This window comes from Zosterops lateralis (genome assembly GCF_965231275.1).
Source record: "Zosterops lateralis genome assembly, chromosome: 5".
NCBI lineage: Eukaryota > Metazoa > Chordata > Aves > Passeriformes > Zosteropidae > Zosterops > Zosterops lateralis.
Window position 1 is genome coordinate 63,142,315 of NC_139766.1, and position 14,831 is coordinate 63,157,145.

At 42.9% G+C, this 14,831-nt stretch overlaps 1 protein-coding gene across 2 annotated transcripts; it reads left to right on the forward strand.

The window, feature by feature from the left end:
- The first annotated feature begins 2,526 nt into the window (after nucleotides 1-2,526).
- Nucleotides 2,527-12,247, forward strand: PCDH18 (protocadherin 18). Of its 2 annotated transcripts, none has more exons than XM_083862208.1 (4): nucleotides 2,527-5,406; nucleotides 6,324-6,412; nucleotides 6,540-6,703; nucleotides 10,773-12,247. In XM_083862208.1, the coding sequence occupies exons 1-4, from the start codon at nucleotides 2,923-2,925 to the stop codon at nucleotides 11,447-11,449; spliced, it is 3,414 nt and encodes a 1,137-aa protein (XP_083718334.1). In that variant the 5' UTR covers nucleotides 2,527-2,922; the 3' UTR covers nucleotides 11,450-12,247. The 2 variants fall into 2 exon arrangements, with proteins under 2 accessions (XP_083718334.1, XP_083718335.1); XM_083862209.1 differs by having other exon boundaries at nucleotides 6,327-6,412.
- The last annotated feature ends 2,584 nt before the right edge of the window (nucleotides 12,248-14,831 follow it).

The window sequence follows — 14,831 nt, forward strand, 5'->3', positions numbered from 1 at the left end:
TTCACGGGATGTTGGAGGTACCAACCTTCGGAGTGCTGTGATTGCTCCTAAGCATCTTAGAGAAGCATCATTTCTAGAAATGCTACATGCTTAAATATTGCTCCACCTAAGCAAACAAACTGAAGATTATCCTCCTTCTCACTTGCAGCTTATCAAATGAAAAAATATATAAAAAAAAGGAAATTGAGGCTTTTTTCCTTACTTTAGTACAGAATTCAGGTTAAGGACTATTGTGCCAATGACATTTTATCATCATTATAAGTGCAAAAGGTCAGTTGCAAGACAGGGTGGACTTAAGTGATAATATGGCATGTAATATGACTAATAAAGTTGTAAAATAAATTGAAAAAGGGAAAAAAAGAAAAGAGGTGCAGTAATTCCTATTGGTAGGTATTCTGCTCTCTATTATTATACAGAGTGTGTCTCTGAGAAAGACCAATGTGACAGAGTGGAATTGCTACTTGGAAAGTGATAAAAATTGCATAAAGCAAGTTCTGCATATCTAAGTCTACTAAACAGCTCCTTGGAAGAACATGTAATCACTTAAAAGTATACATAATAGTTTTAAAGCAGTGGAATTATTTTTACTATGAATTATTCATCTCCTGTACTCATCATGTAAAGGGATGGTGACTTCTTTTATCAACAAAATACTTTTTATTGACACTAAGAACAGCATTTAATTGAACCTCTTTCCCCAATTATCGTCAGAAAAGAGTTTACACTGGTACTTTGGAAAAATGTTTTAGGAAGATTTATCAGAGCTGCAAAAAAAGCTGTCCATGAACTAATGGAATTATACTATCTTTGAATTCTCTCCACCAGAACTTAGAATGGTCACTAATTCCTTTCTTTGCTCTTTTGGTGTTTGCAAAGGGGTCCACTAAAGCCTGAATTGATATAATTATTGGGTTGGATTGTTAGAGATTTAGGCCAGATGGCTATGGGTTTCTAAAGTCCCAGTTGCTTGTGTTAGCTTTTCTAGTTTGCCTATAGGGTTTGGGGATCAGCAATTTGAAAGGGCTGCAAACTTGTAAAACAGTATTATTCATGGGGGCAGAATGTTCATCAGCGTGACCCAGTACTAAATACATTCATTATGGGCATTTCTATTCTGCACAATTTGCCACACGGTGCTAGTTTGTGGAAGAAAAAAAAAGAGACAATGGCTTATAAAATGCTTTTGAATGCTTAAAAAGAAGGAGAGTTCACACTGAGCCTCCTCTGCTTTCTTTTTCAGCAAAAACCTTCTTAGTGACTTTGGCTGAGCTCTGCTGAGAGTAAGTAAATTGGGCAAATAAGAGATTTACTCTTTACATTTTTGGATATGCCGTGGGGAGGAACATAAGAGAGGGAGAAGAGCAATAAAAGAGTGATGCTATCCTTATGGGCACTGCTAATAAACAAATGGACAAAGTTAGCAGAAAAACAAAGAGAAACACAGCAAGCCCGTGGATAAAATTATAAAAGCATGTGTAAAAAGGAAGTAGAAGTCACATAAATAGATACATTTAAAATGAGAAGCATGCAGCAGCTTCCATGTCCTGAATGCAGCCTGAAGCTCACACGTGGATCTGTAACATTTCTGGTGTGCACAAAACACATGCTCGACTCAGACACAAGATTATATTTTTGTGTGCAAATGTGTGGGAGTTTAAATAGTTTCCTGCAACATCAGAGAGGGGAAGAATTTTGTCATTTTCTAAACAATCTCTCTTGTGGCTTCTTTTCCTTTAAAATACTTGGCATGTAGAAGGTGTGCTTAGCACAGACTGTCACGGTGGAGCATGAAGTGCTATTTCAAATAGGATGAAAAAGATCATCTGAAGTAGCACTGGAGCAGCAAATAAAAAAGCTCAGAGACAATCGCGTACACGAGCACACAGAGGGACGGAGCTCGGGCAGAGGCAGCCGCGCTGAGAGCAGAGATGCTGCGAGAGGCAGCCGGGGAAGGACGGGAGAACGCAAAATGTTCCTGACTTGGGAAGAAAGAGGGCAGGTCTGGTGGAGCGGAGGAGCTCTCGCAGGGCTCCGGGCAGGAGCACACACACCGGGAACACGCAGGTCGTAGGGAAACGGGCAGCAAGAAGACGCTCTGGCGGCACGGACAGCGAGACGTCACCCCCGGCCCTTTTACTAAGCAAACCCACTTAAAAGCTCCCAGCCAGTTAAACAAGGGGTATAACCCAAAAGTATGTAAATAAAGGCGCTCAGTCGCATTTCTCGTGGCAGGAAGGGGGAGGAATTAAAATCACCAAACCCCGCTTGAAACTGCCACGAAAATTCGGGGGGTGGGGAGGAGAGACGTTGATTTAAAGTTGCCCATTAGTCATTTGCACCCCCCAGCCCCCAGCCCCCATTCTCGGCGGGGGCTGGCCCAGAGCCGCCAGCGCTCCCCGGGCCCCCTGCCCTCCCCTCCCCTCCCTCCCTCCTTTCCCTCTCTCCTCCCCGGCTGATTGGCTGCACCGGGCTCGGCACAGGCCGGGCAAAAGCTTTGTCTGAGCACTTGGGAGTGAAGTTGCGGAGGATTTTAGGCTGGAGGCGGCGAGGGAGGGCGTTCAGTCGGGCGGCGGGCGCGGAGAAGGAGCGGGAGGACGGCTCCATCCCTGGATGCTGAGGGCGGGAGAGGAGCGCGCTGCCCCGGGGCGGCACAGCCCGGCAGAGGAGCGCCGAGGCCAATGAGAAAGAGTGGATTGCTTACGGATTGTACCTGGATGTCCCGGCACGGTGTGTATATATTAAAAAAAAAGAAGAAGCAGAAAGTTTTCTGAACTGTAAGTAATTGATACTTGGCTGGTTAGAGAAAGGCGTTTTCAAGCTGGGAAGAAGGACCAGATGTGCTTTGGATTTAAGGTACCGGAGGAAGGCAAAATAATTGCTTTTTAACTTATTGGGAGAAATTAATTGCAAAAAAACTTACAAATGTATCGAATCGGCGGTAAAATGCACTTTTTGCTCGTTTTTGCACTGATCATAATATCTTGCAATGATGCTGTGCTGGGCAGGAATTTGAAATACAGGATTTACGAGGAGCAGAGGGTTGGATCAGTAATTGCCAGACTATCGGAGGATGTTGCTGATGTTTTGTTGAAAATGCCTAACCCTTCCTCAGTTCGGTTTCGAGCCATGCAGAGGGGAAACTCTCCCTTGCTCGTAGTCCGTGAGGATAATGGAGAAATCAGCATAGGAGCTAAAATTGATCGGGAACAACTGTGCCAGAAAAACTTAAACTGCTCCATAGAGTTTGATGTGATCACTCTGCCCACTGAACATCTGCAGCTTTTCCATGTTGAAGTTGAAGTGCTGGATATTAATGACAACTCTCCGCAGTTTTCCCGAGCTCTAATCCCTATTGAGATATCAGAGAGTGCAGCTGTAGGAACTCGGATCCCTTTGGACAGTGCTTTTGATCCAGATGTGGGGGACAACTCTCTTCACACTTACTCCCTTTCTGCAAACGATTTTTTTAGCATTGATGTGAGAACCAGGACTGATGGCGCTAAGTATGCAGAGCTGGTTGTGGTCAGAGAGCTGGATCGTGAGTTGAAGTCCAGTTACGAACTCCAGCTCACCGCCTCTGACAAAGGGGTGCCTCAGAGAACTGGGTCATCCCTCCTGAAAATCAGCATTTCTGATTCCAATGACAACAGCCCCGTGTTTGAGCAGCAGTCGTATATTATTCAGCTCTTGGAAAACTCTCCTATTGGGACTTTGCTCATAGACCTCAATGCTACCGATCCAGATGAGGGCGCCAATGGGAAGGTCGTGTACTCCTTTAGCACTCATGTGTCTGCCAAGATCATGGAAACTTTTAGGATAGACCCAGAAAAAGGTCACCTGACCCTGCTGAAGCAAGTGGACTATGAAGTAACCAAATCCTATGAAATTGACGCCCAGGCTCAGGATATGGGGCCAAATTCTATTCCAGCTCACTGCAAAATTATAATTAAAGTTGTGGATGTGAATGACAACAAGCCAGAAATCAACCTAAATCTGATGTCCCCAGAGAGAGAAGAGGTAGCTTACATTTCTGAGGGGTCACCCCTGGACACCTTTGTTGCCCTGGTCAGAGTGCAGGATAAGGACTCTGGTGTGAATGGAGAGATCGTTTGTAAGCTCCATGGGCATGGCCACTTTAAACTTCAAAAGACTTATGAAAATAACTATTTAATCTTGACTAATGCCACTCTAGATAGGGAAAAGAGGTCTGAATACATCTTGACTGTAATAGCAGAGGACAAGGGAACGCCAAGTCTCTCCACAGTGAAACACTTTACTGTCCAAATCAGTGATGAAAATGACAACCCACCCCGCTTCCAGACAAACAGATATGAAGTTGTTATCTTGGAAAATAACTCTCCTGGAGCATATATCACATCAGTCACAGCCACAGACCCAGATCTGGGCGACAACGGGCAGGTGACATACACCATTTTGGAGAACTCTGTTTTGGGAAGTTCTATAACCACCTATGTAACCATCGATCCCTCCAATGGGGCCATCTATGCCCTGAGAACCTTTGACCATGAAGAAGTAAATCAAATTGTCTTCGTGGTCCAAGCTAGGGATGGAGGGAGCCAGCAGCTCACTAGCAACACCACAGTCGTACTCACCATCATTGATGAAAATGACAACGCTCCCGTCATCGTGGGGCCAGCGCTGCGCAACAGCACGGCAGAAATCTCCATCCCTAAAGATGCTGAGACTGGCTTTCTTGTCACCAGGATAAGGGCTACAGACAGAGACTCTGGTATGAACTCTGAACTCAGCTGCTCCATAGCAGCTGACAAGGAAAACAGCATCTTTGTGATGGATCCCCAGACTTGTGACATCTCTATCAATGTGAGTGTTGAATCAGTTCCAGCAAAACAATGGGAGTTTTTGGTGATAGTCCAGGATAAAGGCAGCCCTCAGCTTAGTACTAAAGCACTTCTAAGATGCACCATTTTGGAGCATGTTTATTCATTTTCAAGCACCGAGGCAACTTTGGTAAGCCAACCCTCCCTGGACATCTCCATGATAACAATTATATCCTTAGGATCGATATGCGCCGTGTTATTGGTTATTATGGTTATCTTTGCCACGAGGTGCAACCGAGAGAAAAAGGACACCAGGTCTTACAACTGTCGTGTGGCCGAATCAACCTACCAGCACCATCCCAAACGTCCCTCCAGGCAGATCCACAAAGGGGACATTACGCTGGTGCCCACGGTTAATGGCACTCTGCCCATCAGATCCCACCACAGAGCTTCTCCGTCGTCGTCCCCAGCCCTGGAGAGGGGCCAGATGAGCAGCAGGCAGAGCCACCACAGCCACCAATCACTGAACAGCCTGGTCACCATCTCCTCAAACCACGTGCCTGAAAATTTCTCCCTGGAACTCACCCATGCCACACCAGCTGTCGAGGTAAGGTCCAGAGCATGGTTTTGCACATCCATTTATGCAGACATACATTTGGAAGCATGCACGCCCGCCTGCGTGCAATCTGTGAGAGCAAGAGGCAGCCAGGCCTGTGCCTCATGGGAATGTGTCATGGATTTCTCCTCGATGGCACAGCTTTTCAGTTTTACTCCAGTGTCAACAGATTACCCTGAGGAACAGTGTTAAATCTATTGTTAAGAGCATTATTCTTTGGTTCTTCCCTGTAAGGTCAAAAAAACGGAGTGGAATGTAGTGTTTTGCACTGGTTAACTGTTCACTCTTTCTTCCTTGCCTTCCCTCTTCCTCCCCTCCGTACAGCTCCAACTGAGAGAGAGTGCCTGAGTATTTATATTCAGAAACAATCTTTATTAATGGGAGTGCAGAACTAAAACCCTCTGACACAGTTCGAGTACAGCTGCAATAATATATCATCACCATATCTCAAACTTTGAGACTCCCTGTCTCAGTTTTTACTGCAAATGCTGGGTCGTGGCTTAAATAAATGAGAGCTATGTCCTGGTAACCTTTTACATGTAAAGCAAGGCTGTTTTGTTCTGAGTTAGGATCCTGGAATGGTAAAGGCTTGATTGTAATATATTAAACCAAAACAAAACTCTATCTCTGTTTAATTGCTTGTTTTACTTGTTAAGGAATAAATTATTATGAATTCAGAGGCTAATAATGAACAGCAGTGAACTTCCTCATTTTTCAGATGTTTGCTGTGTCAGACACTACCAAATAATCTATTGTACTGCCTTATATATGTGCAGGAATTTGATTTAATTAAATCTTAAAGGAGAAAAAAATAAACCACAAACAAACCTGAGAAGCAAATTAGTGGTTTCATGGCTAGGAGCTTGAGCTTTCATTTCAAGGAATCAGTCTTTTCACCTTTTCTTTAGCAGGTTTCTCAGCTTCTCTCGATGCTTCACCAGGGCCAGTATCAACCAAGGCCAAGTTTTCGAGGAAACAAGTATTCCAGAAGCTACAGGTAAGAATCCAGCTTGTTCTGCTGCGCGTGAATGTACATGGACGAGAAAATACAGCATGTATTTTTAAACAAAAAGTGGACTATAGCATACTTGAGATAATGTAATTTTCCACAATTCTCTTTACAGATATGCCCTGCAAGATATGGATAAATTCAGCTTGAAAGACAGTGGCCGGGGTGATAGTGAAGCTGGAGACAGTGATTATGATTTGGGGAGAGAGTCTCCAATTGACAGACTTCTTGGGGAAGGATTCAGTGACCTTTTCCTTACAGATGGGAGAATTCCTGCAGGTAAGAGCACAATGGAAGCTGAGCAGTTTATTTACAGTTCTGCCTGGCTGTCACTTTGATAATACTACTACTGAGAAAGCAAAAATTCTTTAGCTTTCAAGTCCTTCCTTTTTAGCTTTGCTTCATGATACTAAGTTGAAGCCTTGATGTATCCACTAAAATGAAACCTCAGCTACAACTGCAAATCTACCCAGAGCAGTGCCTACTTTTTCTGTTACTCACATCATGAGCTGGCTCCAGATTCCTCCTAAAAGTATGATCTGCTCCAAGTCTTTAGACTTTTAATGACTGGGTGGATGTTTTTGCAAAGCCAGGCAGTTGTGGTTTGTTAAAAATACAGTGAACTATAATTTTGGAGATAGGTTTTCCACAGTGGATTTGATCCATATGATACAAACTTTTGCCATTTAGAAATTGAGTGTGAAAGTGAACTAGAAATATGGATGGAGAAGAAAGAAAAGTGTTCTTCCCACTGAAAGATGAGTAGCAAGGGAAGGTTTGAAATATTTCCCAGATTTTAAATCTTCCAACCCTAATTTCTGGCAGCAGGAGTTTAAGAGGTACAAATCAGGGGCACAGGGCAGAAAAGAAAGAAAAATTAGAAAAGAGTGAGTGGCAGTAGGATAAACACACATACACATATTCATGTGTATGAAGTATTGCTTTTAAAATTATGCCCAAATAAAGGTTGAATAAAAGGTCATGGGAATTCATGCTTAGTACAGATAGAAGAATTTTGTAATTACTTTAATAATTATACAGCCTCTGGTTGTACCCTAGATCTTGTTCTTACTTCAGATCATATTTAGTTTTCCCTGTATAACCAGAGGGCCTGATAATTTCAGTAGGGTTCACTGAACCAAGTTTATAAATTTAACAAGTTTAGTAAAGTAATTTTATAAATGGAGGCCTTTTGCTTTGGGGGGATGGTGCAGCACATGGCCTTCCTAAAGTGACCCCCATGTATTAAGCAGGGTTGTTATGCTGGACAAGACAGAACGCCAAAAGTTCAAATTGGTTTTCTTATACATTTTAACTTTAAAGTTTTCTTTGGATATTTTGCTCCAATCTGGGTCTTGTATCACGTACCCAACCATTCACCCACCTCCTTAAATGTGCTCAAAACCAGAGGTCTTGAAGAGTTACTCTGTTTTTTAGACTAACCTAAATCTGGACTTCTAATATATTTTTATCCTCACTCTCCCTAACTCCTACTACTTATTCCACTGCCAGCTAGCAAGAGGCATGTCTCATTCTCTCCTATGCTTTAGCAAGGGGGCAGGGAGGGATCTGCTGGAGCTCTCAGCTGACCTGGGGAACCTGAAGTGCAATGGTGTTTGCACTGGCATCCAGCCCTGCTGCTGCCAAGAAAGAGTGATCCCTTTACAGTGGGCAACTGCAGGCTGCCAGCAGACAGGAATGGTTGTCCTCTTAGCTGGCTGAAATGCCCGTGACCCATTTTCAGCTCTTACAATTCCCTCTCTAAACAGTAAGCCTAAGGACAGGGTTTCCAAAAATGCCAGGCTAATTAAATTCAAAGTAAGGGAAACTCCTCTCAGTGCAGACGGAACTGGGTTGGGCTATCAGGATTGATATTTAGTCTCACCCAGATCTCCATTTACTGCTATATGTGGCCTTAATCCTTCAGAGAAGGCTGTTAAACCTGTTCAGATGAAAGCTGAATTGATCTACAATCCCAATATGTGAACAGGAAAAGAAAACTTCCTGAAGGTTTCCTGTTCTCCATTCTGAAAGGTTTTTGTATTGTCAGTCTGGACACAGGCAAAAATGCTATGGGAAGGTCCTTTCAGTTTGTCTGTTTAAGGTGGAACAAGAAAAGAATAGAGCCAGTCCCTCAAAACTGTCCACAAATTACATGGTCAAAAAGTTCCATAACTGTTTTTGAAAGACTTGTTTCTTTTTCTTTTTAAATCTTAACCAGCAAGCTTTAAACTCTGGATAAAAAAGAAAAAAGAGAAAAAAAAAAAAGCTGTTGTGCATCTGGACATTTTTAAATTCATTGCTGATTTAAGGACAGATTGTGCTACCATTCAGTTACTTCAGACTATCTTTTGATCTTATGTTCAGGCATCAGAATTTATTATTTTAAACCAAAACCATTCCTGATAACAACGGCTGCAAAACTGAGGCTAAGACAAGCTTCATTACTCATTAAATGCTAGACCACTGAAAGCATCTAATGAATTTAAAGGAGTCTTAAAGGAGTCTTCTTAATTAGAAGTGCAATCCTCACCTTCTGGGATGACTTGAGAACTGGTCATGGATCACTTAGATGTCTTTTGACAGTTCTAACTCTTGGGCATTTTCTGTAAAATGCCATACAGGGGAACAAACACTTGCGGGCATTTCAGTCACTTGTATCAAAACTTCAGCCACTGATATATTCTAGTTTGCTGTGCTTGTTTGAAGCTTCCTGGATCAGCAATTATTTTGCAATAGATTTTGCAATATCCAGGCTGCAGTCTGAGCTTGTAATCTTGAAGAAATTCATACCATTGCATGCATGACATGGAGAAAGTTTATACTCATAGGAATGGAAAGGCCATTAGGAAAGCAAACAATATGATAGGCTGTATAAAGTGCAAAAAAAAATAGTGCTGACAGTATGAGAGTAGGACTTTATAAATCACTAGTACATCCTTAACTGAAATACTGTGTTCAGTTCTGCTTACACCACTACAAAATTATTTTTTGATAAACGGAATGGATCCACAGCCAGATGGGAAATGTGTTGAGGGAGCAAGGAAAACTTCCAGGGCATGACTGCAAACATTTCTTTATGCAGTCAGTATATACTGAGAAAGAGCAAGAAACTCTATTCTGTGTGGAGTAATCTAACCATTAAGTGATTGAGTTTCTTATGGTCAAAATAGAATAATGCAAAGAGTTTGTCATTTCTGAAAGCTGTCTTATGAAGTTGGTGACCCCAAACCCATTAGAGTCCCAGCAGCACCCAGATCTTCTGCAGCATATCTGGCAGGCACACATCTAGCCTGAAGCAAGGCTTTGTGTCCTATGATCAGTTCCCTTTGGAGTGGAAAATTTAGTGTCTTTCCTGGCACATCCCTCTCTGCAGGTCTGTCAGATTGGGCTTTTCCTGTCTCTGCTTCCAGGAGCCATTCCCAGACCTCTTGGAATGTTTGCAAAGGACTCTTGCCGTGCCCTTCATGAGCTGGTTTGGACCAGTGTAGCACTCAGGGTTGCAGTCATTTGCCCCATCTTGTTGCTTCTACCTGAGACATCAAGAAACCAAGAAGCTGAGAGAGCAGCTCTGTTGTCTCCTGCTCTTCAGCTCTCATGACTGACCTGGATTCCCATCCAGTGGGTTGGAGCCCTCCTTATGCCAAGGCCTGAGCCAGCACAAGGCAGTAACCTGAGCTACAGAGCTGCGAGTGCACCTGAGAGTATAAATCCAGTATAAACACCAGAGTCACACAGGCTGGGAATTAGGCCCTAGGTATTCTGATAGTGGATTAAAATTTAACTGATTTAGTTAAAAAAGGTAATATGTCAGTGGATCGCCTTGTCAGAACAAAGGAGTTGTTTAATGGAAAAGGAGATACCTTTGCATGTTATTATTCTTTGCTCTTTATTTCCTCTGTCCATTTATTCCCACTTGATTGCTCTGATATCCCTCACTAGTTGCATGTGGAAGACTTCTCTAAAACTCAAGTGAGCACTTGAAGGTAGAAATTTCTTCCTTTTGTTTTATATTTTTTAATGAGCTAGAACTGTACAAAGGGCTTTTGTGGCTTCAAGCCACAAGTGCTTGTTTTTCCACCTGGAGTTCACATGTTTATCTTCAGCCTTAGTTGAGGGATTGCATTACTGTCTTACATGAACTGCATTGGTTGTTTTTGTCGTTGGCCATGGAGGCATCAGACCATTTGTTTTTGCCACCTTCCTGCACACAGAAGGTGAAACCCAACACCAGATTTGGACACCTCTGGGGAAGTTCAGTCCTGATGGCAGGAATCCCTGTGAGAGCAGGTGCACTGTGCAGCAGGAGGGGACAGTGCTCACTCTCTTGGTGTCTCCTCTCTTGCAGCCATGCGCCTGTGCACGGAGGAGTGCAGGGTCCTGGGTCACTCTGACCAGTGCTGGATGCCCCCGCTGCCCTCTCCCTCCTCTGACTACAGGAGCAACATGTTCATCCCTGGGGAGGAATTTCAGGCACCCCAGCAGCACCTGCAGCAGCAGCAGCAGCACCATCAGGGCCTTGAGGAGGATGCCCAAGCAGCCGATGCCGGGGAGAAGAAGAAGAGCTTTTCAACCTTTGGGAAGGACTGCCAGGGCGAGGAGGAGTCTGGGGACAGCTGCACCTCCTCCCTGCTCTCCGAAATGAGCAGCGTCTTCCAGCGCCTGCTGCCTCCCTCGCTGGACGCCTACACGGAGTGCAGCGAGATGGATCGCTCCAACTCGCTGGAGCGCAGGAAGGGACATTTGCCAGCCAAGACTGTAAATTACCCGCCGGGGGTGGCAGCCTGGGCAGCCAGCACGCATTTCCAAAACCCTGCCAACAACGGGCCCGCCCTGGGGACTCACTCGGGCGCGCAGCCTTCGTCCAAATGGCTGCCGGCCATGGAGGAGATCCCGGAGAATTACGAGGAAGATGATTTTGACAATGTGCTCAACCACCTCAGCGATGGTAAACATGAACTCATGGATGCCAGCGAGCTGGTGGCAGAAATTAACAAGCTGCTGCAGGATGTCCGGCAGAACTAATTGTTTCGAAAGGCTATTTTTCCATATTTGTGGAAAACTGGAAGGGGGGAGGAAAAAACCCAACAAAAAATAGACTGAGGAGAACTGGCATTGCCAACTAGTTGCATTTATCATAAATGTGTCTGTGTATGTTGAATATTAAAATACTGTATTTTCATATGTACACAATGCAAGTGTGATTATCTTTATCTGTATTTTAAAAATACATTTGTACCTTATATTTATGTGTAATTTAACAAATAAATTTTATTTTTGTACACCCACAGCAAGCATGTTTTCCTAAATGTATATAGATGATACTACCCTTGTCAAACTTAGAGCATTCTTGCCACACAGGCATGTTAAAAAAAAAAAGAAAAAAAAAAAAAAAAAAGGATATTGTTTTCCCTTTATTATGTCTTTCAAATGTTTCAAATACAAATTCAAAGCACTGAAAAAGTTATGCAAATGTTAGTTCCAGTAAATGATCCAACACCTTTTTTTGCAATGTTTTATAATAAAGAATTGTAACTCCCATGAAACCTAAAATGTCCTTTTTTATTTTTATGCTTTTGGTCTATAGAATCATTTTCTCATTTATTTAATGGATTATTGCAGGCTGAGGTCTGTCTTTGGCACATAAGTGTTTTCCCCAGTGAACAAATCATGGAATTCAGTGATGGGTCTTCCACTGTGATCTTTGAAGAAAATGTAAATTTGTTGTGCTGTTGTTACACTGCAAAGCCAGTTGAAGTCAGCAGTGTATACTTGAAAGACAGCAATAAAATCAGCTTTTCTGACCTCAAGCTGAATTCTGAATTTATGTAAATACAAAAATTGCAATGAACTGCTTTATCTTTGTAAATGACACCAAAATAAAAGGAATGTTGCATCTTCCAGAAAAACAGTTTTATTTTGCCTTTGCACAGCAGCTACATTTTTACATTAGCTGTATCCTCTGTTGTAAGTGTGCCTGTCTTTTATTTGCAAAGCAGCACAGAAATGTGTGAGCTTCCTAGAAAAGTGCAAGCCTGCTGGTGCATTCTCTGTGTCTGCACGCCATCCTTCCATAGTGGGGCTTCTCTCTGTCCTGAAGCTCCATGAAAAGTCATTTATGTTATGGTGCCATTGCTACCGCAGGGGTGATGTGACTAATATTGCTCAGATAAAAGTCAATGTCGTCCTTTTGGTTCCTTTTTTCAAGAATATTTTTTGTTAGCTTGTCATGCACAAGGAGATCTTTGTAGGAATAAACAAATGGATTTTGCAGTTGAGAAATATGGGTGGGTTTTGAACCCCCAGTGCTCATTTCAGGAGTGTTAAGAGATGGCCATAAAACGCTGTATTTTTGGCATTTATGCAGGTGCATATTTTGTAGGATATATATTTTTTGCCAGAATTGTGAAAAACTGTTGGAATAATCCATGTCAACCTGGGCATAAAACTGATTACATTCGTTCCTGAGAATTGCACTTGTAAAGCATCTTATAAAATATATATATATTTAATTTTAGATACAAAAATTCCTGCTTAATGTTACCCCCCAAAAAGCAAGAATTTTGTTGTGTGCATAAGCTTCATTTGTTTTCTTTGTGTGCAAGGAAACTTTAATCTCCTTATTGGTTTCTCAGTGCTGTAGATGGGACATTTGAAGATGTGTAGGCATTTGCTGACACCTGAACAATGGAAAGAGTCTCAGCTTGTTTACACATCAGTAGCTCATGCTATGCTGCTTTACTGGTTAGAGATACCTCACTTTGGGACCTCTCTTTGGGAGGTTTGTTACAGCACCTTTGAATGCCAACAGGACTTGAGTCTCATAGAGCTGCCCTCTGTTATTGAGAGGAAGAAATTGTAACACCTCATTATAATTTGACACCTCTTTCCTGTTTTTACCTGTGATTCCCACTAATAGGCATTGTTGGTCCCACAAGCCTCACCTGGATCCCATTCTCCCACTCCCCCTCACTCCAGGGGCTCAGACTGGAGCAGGCGGCTGTTCTATGACTGTTTGTCCTCTGGCTCTCAGGCTTGACTCGGGGCAGACTTTATAGCTGTGCCTCCAACCCCTACCCAGCTACTGCTGACAGGAGTCCTTGGTTGTCAAACTCATCCTGGTTTGTCACCTTGGCATGCTGAGGGCTGCCAATGGATCCCTTTGCCAGCATCTCAGTAAACCCACTGTGTCCAAGTTTGCACTCTGTCAGTGTGGGTTCTGCTCGTGCTGGGATTGCTCTCAGCTCCTGGTCCTCTTGGTGCTTTGAAACAGCAAGATCAGGCTGACTCTGAAGCCAGGATGCAGTAACAGTCCTAAAGTTCACAAGGGCATAACTTCCTCCTCCTTAACAAGGTTTCTCCCTTCTTCAATGTCCATTTTTAGCCCTGTTCTCCAAGTTCCCTCACCCTCACCTCATGTTAACTCCTCTTGGCTCTCTCACTCCATTTCCGTTAAACTCTCACCCACATACTAATCCTGCACAGCCCATAGATGTTTACAGAGTATACAGAGTTTACACAGAGTATACATAGATGTTTACAGAGTATATGGTATCCTGATAATCCTGCCCATGACTGAATTTCTGTCTCTTTTGTTGGATCTGGCTAGCACATCCCTCAAATCCTCTCTTCCCCTAAGTTTTTGATATGTGATTGTAATTACAATGTAATTGTAAGCTCCCTTGGATTCCTGAATTCCCAGTGCCTTTTTTGGGTGCCTGTACAGCATGGAAAGGGCTGACTTGCTTGGCTAAACCTCCCCACTGCTGACTTTTCACAGAAGTGGGAGGGTCAGGAAAGCGATTTTGAAGACAAAGCTCATGCCTGCTCAGTTATTTGATTCCAGCCTGGGCACACAGTGTGTGAGGTGTACAGGGGAACTGGTGGTTATGTTAAAAATGTACAAGGTGGTAGTATGAATATAGTTATTAAACTTGTAGATTATTTTTCTGTTGACCTGGATAAAACATTGCTGTCTGTTACAAAATCATCAGCAGAATATGCAACTCCCCTCCAAGTGGTATGGATTCCTCCATAAATAAATGCAGATAGCTGTTTCTCCTCATTTCTAGAGGAGGAAATATTAGACATTCAGGCTCAGACTGCTTTCTGTCTACAAGCTTGCAGGGCAGCTTGATAAGCTTCATTTTCACAGTCATATCATCCACTAGGGATTACCAACCTGTTTTAAATTTAAAACCCTTAAATCAGTTTATGCCTGCTGGCCTATGTCACATGGATAGTCTCAATGATTTAAAGAGCCATTGTTTGCAGAGAGGACTTTCTAGAAAAAGTAGATTGCAGTGAATTTATCTGGTAGCAATAGGCATCCAAATATCATAAAACACATAAGGTTTTCCTAGAGGGAATTTCTGTACCAACACACAGTAATAGTATTTGGTATATG